The sequence below is a fragment of the Pecten maximus genome, chromosome 7, assembly GCF_902652985.1.
Source record: "Pecten maximus chromosome 7, xPecMax1.1, whole genome shotgun sequence".
Classification (NCBI taxonomy): domain Eukaryota; kingdom Metazoa; phylum Mollusca; class Bivalvia; order Pectinida; family Pectinidae; genus Pecten; species Pecten maximus.
In genome coordinates, this window is record NC_047021.1 from 24,082,999 (window position 1) to 24,102,475 (window position 19,477).

The window sequence follows — 19,477 nt, forward strand, 5'->3', positions numbered from 1 at the left end:
ATCTAGGCCAAGTTCATATTATGTCACACTGTCGGGGACGTCACCAGCATGTAAATCTTGTTCAAATTTGTACTGTCACACTGTCGAGTACATCATCCGGATGTACATCTAGCTCAAATTCATACTATGTCATGTTCTCGAAAATAACACAAACATATCATTCTATATCAAATTTAGATTGTCTTGATCTCGAAGACGACACCAGTACGAAAATATAGGTCAAATTGAAACTATGTGACGCTCTCGAAATAACAAACAATATGCGCCGGAATTGAGTAATAACAACAGAATCACGACCTTATTAAGCACCAGGTAAAGTAACTAGAATATGTGTGTTTTTTACTTAAATGATCATGACCATCGTACAATGTCTCTTTCAACTTCTGTCTCTCAATCAATACTGCTGTAGACTTTCCCGTCAGCAAACAAATGATTAATAATACTGCTATATGATGGATTTAATGTATAAATAGAGGTTACACAACGAGTGGTTGTTGGATATGGAATTTATTTCACACGAGTAAGTTATTTTTTTAAAGTTACAAAAGACACGAGCTTTACGAGTGTGAAATAAATTCCATATCCAACAATTTCGAGTCGTGTGACCTGTTTCTACCACAATAATATCGGCTTGAATCAAAGGGAAACGTGGCCAAGTATAATTTCGCGTATGCAAATAAAGTGTACCGGTGACGTCCGGGACCCGGTGATGTGACGTCATTAGATTATTGATGACGTCAATAACAATTGCAGCCTGGGTCAGAGTTCACCGTGTTAGCCAATCGAAATGCGTACAGAGTTTATACCACGTGTGGTATAAACAGATTGTTAATCAACAGCTGTAATGATTAACTGATGGTCTTAGAGTTGAATAACACAGGGTATTGTGGTAGAAATAGAGGTTACACAACGAGTGGTTGTTGGATATGGAATTTATTTCACACGAGTAAGTTATTTTTTAAAAGTTACAAAAGACACGAGCTTTAGCGAGTGTTTTTTGCAACTTTTAAAAAATAACTTACGAGTGTGAAATAAATTCCATATCCAACAATTTCGAGTCGTGTGACCTGTTTCTACCACAATAATATCGGCTTGAATCAAAGGGAAACGTGGCCAAGAATAATTTCGCGTATGCAAATAAAGTGTACCGGTGACGTCCGGGACCCGGTGATGTGACGTCATTAGATTATTGATGACGTCAATAACAATTGCAGCTTGGGTCAAAGTTCACCGTGTTAGCCAATCGAAATGCGTACAGAGTTTATACCACGTGTGGTATGAACAGATTGTTAATCAACAGCTGTAATGATTAACTGATGGTCTGAGAGTTGAATAACACAGGGTATTGTGGTAGAAATAGAGGTTACACAACGAGTGGTTGTTGGATATTGAATTTATTTCACACGAGTAAGTTATTTTTTAAAAGTTACAAAAGACACGAGCTTTAGCGAGTGTTTTTTGCAACTTTTAAAAAATAACTTACGAGTGTGAAATAAATTCTATATCCAACAATCACGAGTCGTGTGACCTGTTTCTACCACAATAATATCGGCTTGAATCAAAGGGAAACGTGGCCAAGTATAATTTCGCGTATGCAAATAAAGTGTACCGGTGACGTCCGGGACCCGGTGATGTGACGTCATTAGATTATTGATGACGTCAATAACAATTGCAGCTTGGGTCAAAGTTCACCGTGTTAGCCAATCGAAATGCGTGCAGAGTTTATACCACGTGTGGTATAAACAGATTGTTAATCAACGGCTGTGATGATTAACTGATGGTCTGAGAGTTGAATAACACGGCGTATTGTGGTAGAAGGTGTTTTACACATCTGTGCCGTTTAAAAAAACTTTATTTGCCAGAGGTTGTTCAATTACTGCCTGTTACTTAATAACCTCAACATTTATGTTACTCGCACATGTCTTTTATAATAACATAATGTTAGCAAAGCTCTACGTCTACTCGTCATCAGGTAATAGAAAATGTATAGGTCCGTATTATTCAATAGTACAAAATATCATGTGAAATAGGATGAAATGTCTACTACAATAACGAACTATCAATCCAGAATATTTCATTTTGATTGCAGTAATGAGACAAATCGCTGCTGGACCTTTCTATCCGTCGCAGTCTGCTGCATTCCCTGTAAACCCATCTGGACCAAGAGCTCCCCATCAACAGCAGCCTGCTGCAGACCCTATTTGACAATATGCTAATCCACATGTAGATCATCCGCCTTACGAGTATTTTGACGATGATGAGGAAACTACTTTGACATTATTAAACATAACTATAGCCACGCCTAATTGATCGGAAGATAGGCAACTACTACCACCGAAATGAATGCAAGTCTTGTTTACAATTACTGTATCCATCTGTTTACTCGTTGTGAGTAAGAAATATGCCATGTTAGTGAAGTATGAGTTATCTTTCTTATTTCATATGCTGGATTAAACCAAGAATCTTATTTTGCATCCTCTTCTTGTTACTTGTTACTACTTAAATATTTTCCTTCTTATCCACATGGCAAGTCATATTTTGTATGTGTTTCGTAATCGCCATTTATGATTCCTCACAGAAGATAATAAGAATGCTGTATTCTAAGATTTTTTTACAGGCAGGCGTCCACATTGCCACCTTGACCTGTGTTCGGCAATTTGTTTCATTGACATTTTGTAAGATAGATTATTATGCAAAGAAAAGACACACAAATCATTTTCCTCGAGTATTCTTGTTATAATTTGGCGTCGACGGTCAAACTGCAAAATCGTTTGATCAAAATCAGTGTTATTGGTCACTACATTTTATCGGTACACTTTTCAATTAAATGGCTGTGCTAGGAAGACGTCATTATCATTATCATTGTACATTCTATCACATGTAGATTCCGTCAAGGTTTTCTATAAATAAAAAACACGTTATTTGTACAATGCTAACAAACTATTACATGTAAACACATAATAGGTATGCTACAGCCTTATCCTGATGCTTTTTAGTGTATAAGACATTTCATTAACTCCTTTTGTCAATAGTCATGATAAAAGCTTTAAATATATGTGGTCGTTATATGACAGAAGAATTAACTTAAATGTAGCCGATTATAGCATACACAATTATAAAAGATTTTAAGCCATATGCCATATAATAAATTATTTTCAATTTATTTCTATTATCGTGAATTTCGTGACCGATGTCAATTACTAACGAATGTGAAATTTGAGAGGAGCCGATCGGTGAAAACCATTCTACCTGCTTATTGCTCAGCATATTAGGAGTGGGACGAGTGGCTCGCCCTTTGTCAGCATAATGCGACTGGGTGGGGTGTCCTGCTGAGTGTCTTTGGCAGTTTCTTCAGTGCTTTATCATCTATCTATGTGCTGTTATTGTGCAATATAAGTGGGAAGTGGGAAACACCAAGGATAACCGGACGCTTACCATTAGACAGGAATGGAGCAGTAAAACCGAAAGAAAGAAATTAGAACTATGAATTATACATTAATAGTCGACCATTAGTAGAAATGCCGATGACATCATTCACCTTGAATCCACTTCTCAAAAGTAACGCTAAGACTTTTTTCAATCTTTTAATTCATTACAAGAACATATTTGATATATACAAGAATGTGACCTTTTTTGTTGTCACTCTATCCCTTAAAGTGTCGTTGGGGATAGCTTTCCGGTCACAATGGAAGAGGCGACTACTTATACTACTTAATGTGCTTTTTATCGGCTTGCTATCCTTATCTGTTAAGCCTATGAATAACTTGATATAATAATGAATTATCCCTTACACATAATATACAATACAGTCATCACGCTTCACTCTAAGAAGTACAAAAGTACACAACACTTCGCTCTCGCGATTTAATAAAACCTTCTCAATTACTCTTGAGTCACTCCTACAAAATTACCTTTAGAAAGTCTATATCTACTCCTATGTTAGTATAGTCGTAACATCACTCTCCTCATCAACAAAATTGCCCGCGGGTAAAACGACATACACAATCCCATTCAACCTGACGGTTGCAATCTAAAGATGAGAATTTCGTATCGTTAAGTAGGTTAAAAGCATTGATGATAAATCCACGACTAAGTGCGAAGAACAATTCATTTTACATATAATTAACTAGTGTTACTTTCTTATACTCCATGTCTCTGTTGTGATGAACTACTGTTATATATTACACAATCAATCAATAGAAACGTAAATGCAGATAACAATATTCCTTTACAATTTCTGGTAGTTCTATTGTACAATATCTGGAAAATTCTAAATAAAAACATCTACGATAAGAATAACCTCAAACATATCAGAAATGGCAAATACTAAGTAGCACATAGTGACATATTCCTACGTCTGTTACATAGATAAGTAGCCTTGTATTCATAACCCATATATATTTTGTTATATGTTAAACAAAACAACCACAGTTTTCGCAAACTGCTTCATTGCTGTTTTTACAGCGTGTCATTATAAATAATGTCATTTCCGGCTGCCTTGTTAAACTCGTAAGAAATATATATATCGTTCCAAGAAAATGGAGTAATGTGTAAATGAATATTATTTGACAAGTGATATTTAGTTTATTTCAAGTTGTTCCGTTTGGAACTCTTTTTTTCTCACAATTTATTGATTATCCTCTAATCTGCATCTTAGTTGGATTGCCATTTCATCCTGTAACGGTTGGTATATAATTCATCAAATGCAATCACATCGATGAAACTTGCCTTGATCACAGCGCATGTACGCCATTAACAGGGTCTGTATACTAATGTTCTCCTGGACGATTGAATAGTAGACTACGTTTCAACAAACACAAATAGGTTATTCTTAACCAGCGGTGTCGTTTTATTATATTTCTTACAAAATTTACAATCATCATAAACAATACCATATAATAACCATCATGTACTGTATTTGTATCATGATGGCATGGTATTTCATTACAGGTGTGGTACCTACTAGGCAAACCCTTAAGGTAGCACACTACAGTAGGACAGCCTGGCAATTCTTTTGTTAAGCAAATAACTCTTGTATTATGATATGCATAAAAAAATTTAAAAATACTGTACACTATAATTGGTATATTCAGTAAGAAGTAGTACATACAGGCTTCACATTTGTTAAAAGAAAAATTAATAAATTGCTTCCGGATTTTAAATTTCCGGATTTTCCGAAAGTGTGTTTACACAGGAAATTTAGTTTTGCCTACAGCGAAAAATGGAAGCCTACAGAAAAGGTAAGATAGCAGGAAAACTTAATTTACAACATATGTCAAAACAAGATTAATTCTGTCTTTGGGATAGACATATTTTATTTAAATAGGTTTCAGAAAAAAAAATTGTGTAGAGAATTGTGTCATTTTGGGTCAAATATAATATTTTGCAATTTTTTAGCTATTTTTTAGCTGTTTCCATGGTATTCACAGCTCTAAAAATAACAGAAAAAAATAAGTTCACGTATCCTTCAGAGCTGTATTAATATTGCAAATGTTGTAAAGATTACAAATATATAATGTATATACTTTATTAGAGGTGATATGTAGGGTTAACTGGCAAAGTTCACATATTTAAAACATGTGCCATATTTTTCAGAATTGGGCATTTTTACTTTACACTGCTACCTAAAAAAACAATGTCGCGCTAATTCCTCCTAGTCATCCGCGTGAAATATGATTTATCTAATGACCCACATCCAGGTGGCAACAACAAACACCAATAAGTTGTTCACAGTGCGCCGGCCTGGGTCTAAAGAACGGGACATATATGAAAAATACCAACATGCTGATGTAATGACAATTATATACATGTATATCCATTTATCAAGTTGCAAAATACCATTAGCGAATGACTTTAGAGTAGAAAAGTTTAACCTTCAATTAGCACTACTTAATGCTAGCACTGTATGTCCTTCACCCACTTGAAAAATGTCTTATTAGCTGACAAACTCAGCTAAAACTCACAACATTTTTTTTCGATAATCATCCATCCTAAGCCTTCTCAGAGGGTCATCGACCATGACGTTTTAAGTTTTGTCCGGAATTCCTCCTGAAGCAGCAGCACTCGCTATTCCAGTTCTTAAACTGTGTAAACGAATTCAAATATGTCAACCACAACTTGGGTAAAAAATATATGAAGCATTCCCATAATCAGGTATATAGTAACGGTTTGTTCTCCTTCCTAAGAATGCATTATTCTCTAGACTTTGCTACAGTTCTGAACAAAAATTCCTCACTAGCAACGCTGATATCCGACAGTTTCAAATACAGCTGCAAAATTTCACAGGATACGATCGGTTACCAATTGTTATAATCAACAATTATGATCCGTCTCTGTACATATCGGTTTAAGATTGCTGGTTAAAATTTTGGATGGAGGACACTCTTACATCAGATCAACTTCAAAAATTCATCACCTCTCAAGAGATTGTTATCATTTACTGACTTAGTACGTTACTCTCATCATACATTTTATCATACAAAGAACGTACTATCATCATACATTTTATCATACAAACTGTTTAAGATACATCAGTCTAGAGTCTAGTTAGCTTACATCGTACCTTTCCCATCAAAATATGAATATAATAAAATAGCGTGCAATGAGTTGGCGCATGACATACATATATATTTATACTTTTTGTTTTCTTTTTCCCTATCATCCCCGGATGGTAGCATTATAATTGGTCGCTGTACTAGCCATATCGTGGGATTTGCACATGGATATAAATAGTCTGTCTTCTTTGATTGGTTCGCAAGCGTACTTCATACGCAGAGATTTGTTACCTGCTGTCTGTGATGTTATCTTCTCCGTAGAGGTAATTGGAAAAATTATTTGCAAACAAAATGTGATTGATAAAATCAGAGAGATCCGAACATTCAAACAGAATAGTCTGCTATTACAGGAACGGCGACGGTTTGTATGGTTATGGTCTGAAATCAGAGACATAAGTATGCGAGAAACTCCACACTAAATAAGACAATGTAGCTATTGTTTATTTGAAGGGAGTCAAATACCATCTCTTTCATATTGAGCCTTCAATCGGGATGCAATTTCGACATAATTTTCATTTTCTAATCCTTGGATAATTGCATCAAACTTCTGATTTGGGGAGCTGAGGTTTGTCTTTTGCGCCCATGTCCTCAGCGATTGGTATATGGCCTCCTTCACGTTTCCTTTATTGTTCAGCTCTGCTTCCGAGATTATATTGTCGGCTTCAACACAACTGTCATCTGTAAGCAAAACGAATTATTGTCATGATGTGATGAGTTTAGTTGATCTTAAGGTTTAAAGATGCTCAACTTACCCTTGTCGTGTATGGGATGTCAATATTCTACGTGTATGCGCTTGGACTAATGTAACATTTTCAGGCACTTCTAAATGGTTTAATACTGTTTATCCCAGAACTGAAAATCCGGGTAAAAATGTTTTGGGACAAACAGGATTTGTTTACATAGGTGTAATTATCAAGTAAACATAAAAGGCTATTGTTTCGCTCATCCATTTATTCCAAAATCCATAGTAATATATGTAGATATGTGTAGCACTACAAAGAAATTCACTCTAATGTTATACTTCGCGATGTGAAATAAAATTAAATTTAATGAATACAGATATGAAATATTACAAACATTCTACACTTTTTGCATGAAGATAGTTCGGATATTTATAATAATGTAGTTTTGAAGAATTATCGCATGCACTGAATAGATATGTCATGCAAGCTTTGCGTATACATTTTCAAATAACTGTTTTTAGGTCATCTGCATGGCCCACATAGTCATCGTGCTCTGTCCGTTGTCGTCTGCCGTTAGACTTTTACTTAAAAAACGCTACTCCTCCCTAACCCCAAAGCGGATAACTATCAAATTTGGTGTGAAACATCATTGTGGAAGGGAAATCATATATTATATAAGTGAGGCTGGTGTTATGCAACGGGCCCGAGTGGTGGGACTCAAAGGATCTTTTGGTGAAATATTTCTTTAAAACCCTACTCCTTCTTAACCCGTACGTGCATTACATCCAAATTCGGTTTGAAACATCAATGACGGAGGGCAATCATATTTTATATATAAATGAGGCTAATGTGGCCCATGGGAACTTAGCCAAAGGTCTGGGCCTTGGGAAAGAAAGGTTGGGCCCCCAAAAAGAACAGTTAGGTTAAATATTGCTTTAAGATGCTACTCCTCCTTAATGTCTTAATTGATTACAACCATATTTAGTATGAAACATCATTGTAGAAAGGCAATCCTAATTGATATGAATAAAGCTGGTCTGATACCTTGGGACAATGAGGCATGGCTCAAAAATAGGAACTTGGCTGAAATTTTGCTTCAAGCCGTTAAAATAAGTGTACCCTACACCATTTCTCCTGAACCAAATCAGTAGCGTGTGTACCCATCCTTGGCATCAGTCGCTGCACTCACTCTCCTTAACATTGACCTCATCAAACTTGAACTTGTGAACATTTAATCTAAGCCATAATTTATTACATCACGTGTACCAAAACCAGGTTTAAACCCAAATTGCGAATCTGTAATTACCTGTTCGCTCCGTTTTAAGAATGTTCGCTCAGAAGACGAGTAAATAACTTAGTAACATTACTAATAAGGGTACTACTCCTGTAGTTATTTAAATTATTTTATCTTGCTTTTTATGCAAGGAAATATTTACACCCTATGTCTTATCTTGAGCGAAATATCCAACTTCCATGATATTGAAAAAAAACTTTAATAAAACAGGTGCAAAATGTTTTTATATTCAATTACATCCATACCAGTTGACTTACTTCTAGACATACCTTTTATTACATCCATTACTTCAAATCTAATTGTTACTGCTTAATTAGTGACATCTCGCTTGAATTTGATCATTTGTAATTTGAATGCATATAAAAAATAAGTCAATTATATTAAAAGTATTGAAATATAAATAACGTTAATCAGTTCATCATCTTATTAATTTGTATATCTTCCTTTTCAAATTGAATATATGGATCAATATAAAGGAAGAACCAACCAATTGAAAAAATTGAAACATCCCGTTTATAGAAAGTTGAGCCAGGGATAAAATGTCTGGGAGCCACTGATTGGCCAGTATGTTATGAAGTGACAAACTAGATAATGTAGCCTGAGGCAACTATCTATAAGAAATGTTGATATAAATTTCGTAAGTCCGATTGATTTTTTTCCCCAAAACATTCATGTCATAATAATTAACAGGTAAACATTTTTGATTTTTGAGAATTTTTACTGCGAAATTCACCATTTTCAAAATGGCTACCCTGGAAAAAATTTGAGCTGAAGGACCCAACTTTGTTTTTATTACATGTTATATGATACCCTAAACTTTTTTTTATAAATCATAATTGCCATATTGAATTCAAGAATTTTAATGAAATATTCCAAAACGTTAACACTAAAGTCTATGGAAATACAATTCGTTGGTTGGTCCCTATAAAAAAGCAGTTAATTATAATCACTTCTATAGATTTATCATCAATTATATCATATACATCTTTTATCATTATTATTACAAGCTAACAGGTAATAAGTATTTATATAATTAAAAAAAAGCTACCGTATCTATCCCCCCTGGTCATTGAAGGATAACACAATCTGTGTAAGATATTTTCTATTCGGGGAAAATAAAGTCTTCCTTCGATAAAGCACTGGACAAACTCTGAGTGCATAGAACCCAACAAAAAAATAATGTGCATGATTGTTTTGTTCTATTTATAGTAACATTATCTTTTACCTTTGACTTTCAAGCCTGAAGCTGCATGTAGTATTCTAAGCAAATACTTTCTTTAGTAACAGTGATCTTGACCATCAGGCCCTTATAACGTATCCTTGAAAGCAGGCACAAGGAAGAACTTGAAAACTTCTAATAAGCGTAATCAGCTCAGCTGAATTCATAACATATTGTACTTCAACTGATTTTCAATTTATAGAAATAGTGACATTGACCTGCAGGCCTGAAGGAGTAATTCAGGTATTGTGCAGCAACCAAACAAGACGCCCTATGGACCTGTATCAATGACCTGCTTCTCTAGATCTGTGTTTCAATATTTTAGCATGTTTGACTCCTGTGACTGTGAATGTATGTCAAGGTCATTCTTTTTAACAAACTTTGTATCACTTTACCACAGCATACTACATGCCCAATATCAGGTCTCTTATAATTGGCCTCTGGGTTATTGAGTAGAAGATTTTCAAATGTTTGCATGTCTGGCCCCTTAGCCCTTTAATAAAGGTAAACGCCATTCATTCAAAAAAGTCGGAAGACTTTCCGGCATGTGATCGAGTTGAAAATAGACGGACAGACAGAGACCATTTCATTTTAGGACACCACATCTCATGATTTGGGACCATAACTACAAAGTGTTCATTTGAATGGAAGAATTCCCCTTTTGGTGCCATTTCTCCCCCTTGGGAGCATGCAGAGTGCTATGAGAGAAACTCAAGTCTCTTAAAAACATTAAGTCCAGCTAAGTAATGCTCCAGAAACTTTCAGTTTGAAAACATTGTGATTACCAGGTTAGACATACAGAAGAACAACAGCATAACAGGGATGTTCTCTTAGACTATTTGCTTTAAGGCCTTTCTGGTCCCTCCTTTCCACCACAGAGGAATTATGTCTTCTATCATAAACTTTCACAATTAGATGTATATCTCCTAGGAGAAAACTGTTGGATAACCTTAAGAATAAAAAAGCAAAAGGACATAATTATTGATGTGATAAATATAATGCAATTTGAATTAAGTACATGTATGTGCTGATCGGAAAAATCAGCGAATTCAAGATGTTCAACACCATCAGTATGGGAAGTCTTAAGCAAACTCAAACATTCAACAAAAAAAGGAAGTGGCAGAGCATGTCTATATTCATTATAGCCATGCAAAATATCGATGTATTGCAAAACAAAAAGGAATTCTGCAAAACAACCAATTCTCAAAATTCACCTAAATATGACAATATTTTACCCAAAGGAAACTGGGAACAAATAGAAATGAGAAGAAAGATATTTAACAGAAAGAAATATAAAGAACCTTGTGAGGGACTTTAACTCAAGAAATATTATGAAAAAAAAATAATCAGAAATATACAAATAAGCAAGTGGGAACCTTACTAAGTTATATCTGATTGATATGAATAAGTCCCCTATCCCCACAATGGAAAGTAAAACAACCATAATTAAAACATGGAAACAGAAATGACTTTGTAAAGTGTCGAAATCTTCTGTAACTTTCAGATTTCTTGAACTTGATGAATTTGAGAGAAATGAAGTCAACGAGACTAAACAAAATAACCAACTAACCACCTGTACAGGTAACTTAACTGTTAAAACAACACTCAACCTACATTGTTTACGTAAGTTTTGGGACAACCAGGACATTAATTTTTAAATTTTTGGAAAAACAGGATGACACCGCACACCGTCTTAATTATAAAATATCAAGTACTATATGACTTTGTAAACTGTAAGTATGCCAAGCTCAGAATTCAGGCAGAGTAAAAAAGAAATATCTTAAACAACACGTAGACTCGTAATGTACAAGGTCAAGACTACGCTATATAATCAGACTATACTATGAGTATTCGAGATTTACAGTTTTTATTGCATTTTGCAAGTGAAATATAGAAATTTATCAAACTAATAAAACTTATATTTTCACTGCAGCGATGAGCAGTGAAAATATAAGATTTTGCAGTGAAAATAAAAGTTTTTCGTTTTTGACCAATCAGAGCGAACCTTTGTATTCACAACATTGAAACTTGCCGATTTTTCTAATCGAGGCAAAGATAGATAAATTTGTTATTTTGCTCTATTTCTGAAATATTCAGACTTCTTTTTGACAAAATACTAACTTGACGTTAGCTAGTCATGCATAGATTCTCCGATAACAGCAGAAAACGCTTAAATTACGCTGATCAGTCCTTTCAAAATGGCGCCATCAAGTTGACGTGGAGTAACGTCACAAAGAGATGACGTCATGAATTTCCGCTCTTTTTGTCACTTTTAATTTTTCAATGTTTTTAATTTTGATTTTAGGTATATAAACTGCAATAAAAAAAAATTGATCGGTTTCCCGTTTACTATAACATATATTTCACGAGTATGACAGAATATCGATATTTTCCCGAGTACAGAGCACGAGTGAAAAATATCGAAATATTCTGTCATACGAGTGAAATATATGTTACACTAAACGGGAAACCATTCAATATCCTCTTTCTATTTGATATTTAGGTTAATAACAACATATTGACGGTAAGGACTTAGTTCGACATTGGTATCATTATAATTAGTTAGACTACGAGTACATTTATTTCATATCAGCGACTATTGTTTGAAAACTCCATCTTTGAATTGGCTACCGGGGTATTTACAGCCATTGGCACTTGTAAAAATCTGGATCAATGCTGCAAATTTTGCTCGGTTTCAAGCTGAAAATACTCGACATAGCACCAAAGAGCTTCTATTTTTTCTGCATGCCACTGCCCTGTTGGTATTGGGCTAATAATACCAAAGACCAAAACCCACACCATCTACAGAAGGGCAAGTAGATTTTAGATTCTTCCATCCCTTTTTGCCAACTGACGCTGTCTCATAATTCTACCCCTGCGGGTAGACTAAGTAGTGTTTAAGAAAAGACCTCATGTATGCAAATACTGCGAATGATTTTCACTAATGTAAGTGTAATGTGTGTACAAGGTTTGCACTAAGGTACACTAATAGTGTACATGGTTTAGACTACAGTTGAATACATGTAGCTATGTACAGGATTTACGGAAATGCAAGTACACGGTAAAGACTACGGGTAGACTACATACATGTTTTGCTGTTTACAAAGTTTAGACTAAAGGTAGACAATAAATTGTTGGCAACAGGCAGACTTACAACAACAAACAACAACAACAACAACAACAACAAACGCATACATGCATAGTATATAGGAGTCAGGGAAGCACTATGATGTGCAATGTCGATTTGACAAAAGGCTACATTGCATACATTGTTACATTGCATACAATTCAGTCTTTAACTATGTCTGTGTTTTAATAGCACTCGTTACGTACCAATTATTGCTCTCAATATGAATTTCCATTCATTAGGTGGCAGCATATTTGTCAAAGTACCGATGATCTTATCCATGATATATGGTGGCGTAGAGGGTTGGTCCTCAGGAGATGAAGCTTTTAAAGACAGAAGAAAGGTGTAAGCAAAACAAAAATATGCATCACCACAAAAAATAAGATATATTAGCAAACCTACACAATGGCAAACATCTAAATTTATTAATTCCAGCCTCCGTTGTCGCCAACCTAGTTCTCTTTTTGATACTTTGACTTAACCTAGATTTGTATGGCGGGTGTGTTTGGTGATGCAAATTACGTTTAATCATCTGGAACACCTGTTAATATTCTCTTTATTCTTTCCCAATGCTTTTAATGTTTTGTGTTTTGTTGGGTTGTTGGTTTTTTTTTATATGCTCGTATATATATTTGACATTTTTGAGTTAGAGTTACGGTTTCATTATTGTGTCGGTATTCTCTATCATTTATGTGACCCAGCGTCGTGTCATCACAACAAGCAAATTCATTAGGTATCTTTTTTTTCAGGTAACCAAGTTAAGATTAAGTTTGAAGGAATATTGTCTGTACTTAAAGGGTATTATAAAACATTATTTTCTAAATCTTATCGATATAAATTCATCTAACGTATGATAGTTTTGATATAGTGTACTGTAAGCCAAGTTCGAGTCGTCCTTATGTCATCCTTGGCACTGCATTGGGTTTGGAGGAGCGTTCACCTCTATGAGGAAGTCTTTCGTTGCGGCTCCTTGGCCGTGACCTTCCAAAGTAGCGGGCGTTTCCCCTGCTTTACGCTCTTAGTTGTTAATAGGTTGGGTTTGTTTTGCTTAACGTCCTATTAACAGCTAAGGCCATTTAAGGACGACCTCACGTGCGTGCGACATGCATGCGTGTGGTGAGTGTGTATGTGTTTCTGTTAATAGGACGTTAAACAAAATAAACCAAACCAAAAGCTTTATGCTCAGCATTTCTAACGCGGAACGATCGGTTCGCACGTTGTCAGTATAATAGGACCGGGTAAAGTGTCCTGCTGAGCGATTTTGGCACCATACTTCAGTGAGGTAGTCGACATCATTTTCGCGCTGTCACAAGGAGGCAAACACAAACATACCATAGCATCCACAACCACACGAATGCATCTCACACTCAGAGGTCATGGACAGTGTGAACAGTAGCAGCACAAACATATCTGAATACGATCTGGACATGAGATTTGAGGTTGTTGAATTTGGCGAATATTGCCGACAAGAAGTCGGAATCCAACAATATAAGTTTGAGTTTAATTTTTTTTTTTTTAAATAGTGAAATTGACTCTGAAAATGACCGCCTGGTTAACACAGACTGGTGTAATAATCGGTCAATCACCAATAAATGTATATTAGTTAAGTGTTTACCATTTCTTACTCATTACTAAAGAAAGGAACACAGCATCAACATTTTTAAATAAAATAATGTGCCATTTTATTCGCAAATTAATATTCAAATAAACATACCAACAATGCAACAGTTCTGGATACTTTGGTTTGTGAGAAAAGACGAACACACGTACAGTAAATTCATGCGTTATATTCTATACAAAACCCGCTTCTAGTCATGAAGGACACTTAATTTAGAAAGTAATATATTATAATCATCATGATCTACAATAGACTAAATCTCTCTCCCGTATGAATACCAGTGTTGAAGTCTACAACAAACTTCTACATATACAGATTTTATCCAATATTTTACATGCCATGGTCTCAGGGATTGAGGACGATTAAATGCTTGAGAAAGATATAATTTATATACGATCGTTGTCAGTGAAAGTGATTCGCAACAATTATAATATAATTGATACTTTTGATTTTTTGTACAGGTATAAAGCATAGGTACAGTCAAACCTCGATGATTCGAACTTCGCTGATTCGAATTTCTCGCTGTATCGAACTTTTTGCTTGGTCCCGAATTTTCTCACTATATAACACTACTAACGAACCTAGGTATGATTCGAATTTTTATAAATCGAAGTTTTCGATGTGTCGAACTTTTTTCATGGCCCGTTTGCTATGATATTATAGGTAATTGACATCTCATGATTCGAACAAAAAATTTACCTGTACTGACCACTGGACAGGTGTTTGTCGTGACGCCCGCGGCAAGATTTCACACCGCTCCCCTAAGTGCCTTGACTGACAATAGGGATAACGATAGTGTGTGTTGTCACCCCGATCATGGGGTTAATTAATAATCAGACCAAATTGAAAGATAAAAGGTTATTTAGAAGCCATGACATTTAATCACTCCGGTAAAACATTTCGGTAGTCGTCTCTGATAATCTCCACCGCCATTGAAATCAGCGGACGGTGAGTAAATATTACGGAACTGTAAAACAAGCGGACCAATTTTAAACACAAACAATTAGCGATGTCTTCACTCATATTCAAAGTGTCACGTTTCAAACTTATACAAAAATATCTAAGTAAATCGATTATTTGTCATTCAATCATGCCAGAGACATATATACAGTATATATGTCTCTGATCATGCATTCTCCAACCGATTGGCATTCTTTTTATATGCACATAACGTAAACGCACGTGTCTTTAGCAGAAAAGCCTAACGACTTACGTAAGTGTGCATTGTAATTCTTATGCTTTACCTGCTAAACGCGATATAAATGTTTTGTAACCGATACATAGTTTGTTTAATTAATAAAATGCTTGGGTATAATTAATGAAAAGCATCTTTATTTTGTTGTGTTTGAGGTATAAATTAACTGAACTTTTCGATGCGAGCCTGACAGGCGACGATCAACACGATGACACCGAGGACATGTAACGTTAACAGATATGGTCATTATCAAGAAAACATCGATCTATTGTCAACCTTGAATAACTCGAAGTCCCACTGTTTCGAAGTTTTTCTGTAAGCCCCTTGGACTTCGAAACATCGAAGTTTGACTGTACTTATTAAAACCATCATTTTAGCTCCGTTTTTTATGATAAAAAACATACAATTTACATTATTGTATTTCATCGTGACTTATCATAATCAATGCTAAAACTTATAAACTCGCAATGATTTTCGTGTATGTTTCAAATTTTATGTATTTTTGCTATTATTTTTTTAATTGTGTCATTATTATGAAGTGATCGAGATCCTTGTGGTTTTGCTTTCCATTCGTGTCGCAAGTCATATCTTCACTTAAAAAGGGGCTTTTAAAAGATGTATAAACATGTTCGGAGAATTACGAATTCTCAAAATTGAATGGGTTAGTATACCGCTAAACAATTACCAGGTGTGAAATTACGGTCCACAAGCTCGTCACACCTGTCACTGCACCACATGTGTCTGTGATTTCTGGTGTTCTAATCGGCACACGCCGATAATTGCTTGTGAGTTCACGCGTTTGGTTTCTGTGCACTTCAAAAAAGTTCCGAAAACATGCTTTTACAGGTTGTACATAAATTAAGCTTGAATTTTATTAAGAATTGCGTTTATACTATAGGTAATACATTTTCAAATTGTTGAAATCAAACACATTCTTTTTGGAATTCAGTGCGTTTCGTTTTCCTTACAAACGAAAAAAATCGTATCTCAAAGGTTTGTCTATAGAATAATAAACCTAAGTTACCTCATTCATATATATATATATATATATGGAAAAATTAAAAAAATGACTCAGACAACATCTAACGTTTTCGTCCCGTCTAGGGGACTCTTCAAAAATAAACAGTCTGAAGAGTCCCCTAGACGGGACGAAAACGTTAGATGTTGTCTGAGTCATTTTTTTAATTTTTCCATATATTTTCTTCCACAAGGACTACTATTATTTTTTCTCTATATATATATATATATATACCCATGCTGTTGAAAATTTACTCTATGAATCTTGTCTGGGAGTAACTGATCGCGGACAATTACCCAAAAATCACAAATAACGATATCATTGCTGTTTTGGCTAATAAACAATTAAAAATGATTAGCATTTATTTCACATCTTGTATGAATTGCATTTTAAACTTGTATTACTAGAAGTATTATAACCGAAATCAATACTGGTACATTTGTATGTAACAAACAGGGCATGCCCTCATAATAAAGGCTATATGATGTAAGTCGTTATAAACGGCCCGTTATTCAAATGTCATACATGTTACAACGACCCGTTAAAATAAAAACAAAAATTATCTAAATATACATGTTATATACGACCTGTTATAACAGAAAATAAATAAGATGATACACGTTGTATTTTGCCTGTTATAATAGAAAATTAGTAAGATGTTACATGTTGTATATGGCTCGTTATGAGACAAAATTAGTGAGATGCTGCATGTTATATATGGCCCGTTTAAAAAGAAAATTATATGTCACTGGTTTCGGTAGCACTTGTAATTAACTAATTCACAAATATAACTCGGAGAGTTTATTCAGCACTTTCATTTTTGTTGTCTTATTCGCATTAATTACAGGCACGTGTTCACGTTTCTTTCTATATATTTCCTATATGGTGGCTCCGATCGTGTTCAACCTGTGACGTCACAGGTCAGAGGTCACCAAAACGAGGTATTCGGCTTTGGGTTTCAGGTGTGTTTTCGAGAATAATCGCAATTACTCGGTAATGGGTCGGCCGATTTTGATGCGGTTTTCTGCATTCTTATTTATTAATCAATACCAATAACATATTTAAATAGAATTTTTCGTTCAGGGTACACTTTAAATGATCATAGCTGTAGATAGGACGTTAAAATATTATTGAGTTGCAATTCCTTTTAAGTAATTAAAAAGTATACCTTGTCTTGGACTTGTTAAATGAAACCCTGATCCAAATGGTGTCGGAGATGGAGATACTGAATTGGCATCTACAAATAATTACAAAATATATGAAATATTAAATGTTTTGGGACGTTGTAATGTTTTGACGACCTTAAGTCTGTCTGCTATTAGGGAGCTATGTATAATATGTCTGGAGGAATTCATATCATTCATTATATATCAACTAGTTCTCAAAGTGCCCATAATCGAGATAATATTAACAGTTATCAAAATGAGGTTAATATATCTCTAAAAGTTTTATATGTTTTCATATCACTTACCCAGTGCCATCTTTTTAAATGGAAAGTCGACGTCAAAAAATGTTTCGTAAATCATTTCTTTTTGTCCGTCCATTCGATTGAAGTCCAAATAACCTAAGCTTGTGGGTCTGTTTCCAAAGTGGGTCTCTACTGGAAACACGATGTGCTTGTGAAACCCTTCACGAAGGAAAGTAATGATCATCTGGTCTTTCCTAAAACCGACGGGAAGCTTCATTCCTCCACGCAAACTTATGCGTATCCTTTCTCCGTCCTCAATGAATATAGGTGGTGAACGACACTTTGTGAGCTCAACGAACCCATAACTGTTATGCCTTAGTTTTTCAATGGTTTCTTCCACTTGTTTATTTTCAACGCAATCGACACGGATACTCTCCCCTTGGTAATTGTGTTTGTTTCCTGTTGCAAACACCAAAATGTGGCAATGAAAAATCTCATCATGTGCCATTCGAACACGCAGTTTTCCTGTCTCCGTAATCATTTTCTTGCAGTCTCCAAGTTGAACGTTATGACTGTCAATGGGAAAACGGTAGATTTTGCATTTAATATATTGGTATTATACTCAGACAAAATATAGAGACGAAAACGTAGTATTAAGAATAAGTACTTAAGACCAAAACTTTACTAATTAATCATATTACTTTACTAATTAATTATATTACTAACTTTATATTACTTATTTCATTTCTATTCTAAAAATTCTCAGATCCATATCAAGGACGCAACTGAACCCTTATTTTACATTGACTTACATGAAGCATCGATTAGACGCCAACCCTTATGAAACACATTGTCTTACTTTCGAAGAGTCCGCATGGAAACATATGTTTTGCTTTCGCTGTGCCGATTACAACTTACAATTTCGATTCTGTTTGCATGTCGGTGTTATCTGCCTTTATTGAAAATGATTGTTTCTAATGTGGTACTGATGTCGTTATAAAGAACATACGTGTTTGTAATTTATTTCACGAGACGAGACATCCTCACCAATATCAATTTTATGACATACCAGTCAAAATCGTCAACTTTTACGCGCAGAGAGAATCCTCTTCCATTTGGTATGTAATTCTCAGGAGTGAGTTCACACAACGCCATTTCTTTTGTCTGCTTATTGATGGAATGTACATCAACAAAACTGTATTTGTTTAGGTCCGGGGAAGGGGAGTTTTCGAAGAGATCAAGGTCAAGTTGCATCTCTATCTGTTCCCTGAATATTCCCTTGTTGTGTGTAACATGGACAGCTTTCGTTGCACCTATTATGCAAGGCTCACCATTTATATATATAGGTCCATTGTTACTCT

The 19,477-nt window shown here is 34.9% G+C and overlaps 1 protein-coding gene across 1 annotated transcript; it reads right to left on the reverse strand.

The window, feature by feature from the left end:
- Positions 1-5,511: 5,511 nt before the first annotated feature.
- On the reverse strand, positions 5,512-18,676 carry LOC117330992. The gene is made up of 4 exons (XM_033889587.1): positions 18,180-18,676; positions 17,877-17,945; positions 13,084-13,200; positions 5,512-7,232 (listed from the first exon to the last, which is right to left on the reverse strand). Exons 1-4 carry the CDS (start codon positions 18,655-18,657, stop codon positions 7,009-7,011), a joined length of 888 nt encoding a protein of 295 aa, XP_033745478.1. The 5' UTR covers positions 18,658-18,676; the 3' UTR covers positions 5,512-7,008.
- Between the last annotated feature and the right edge of the window lie 801 nt (positions 18,677-19,477).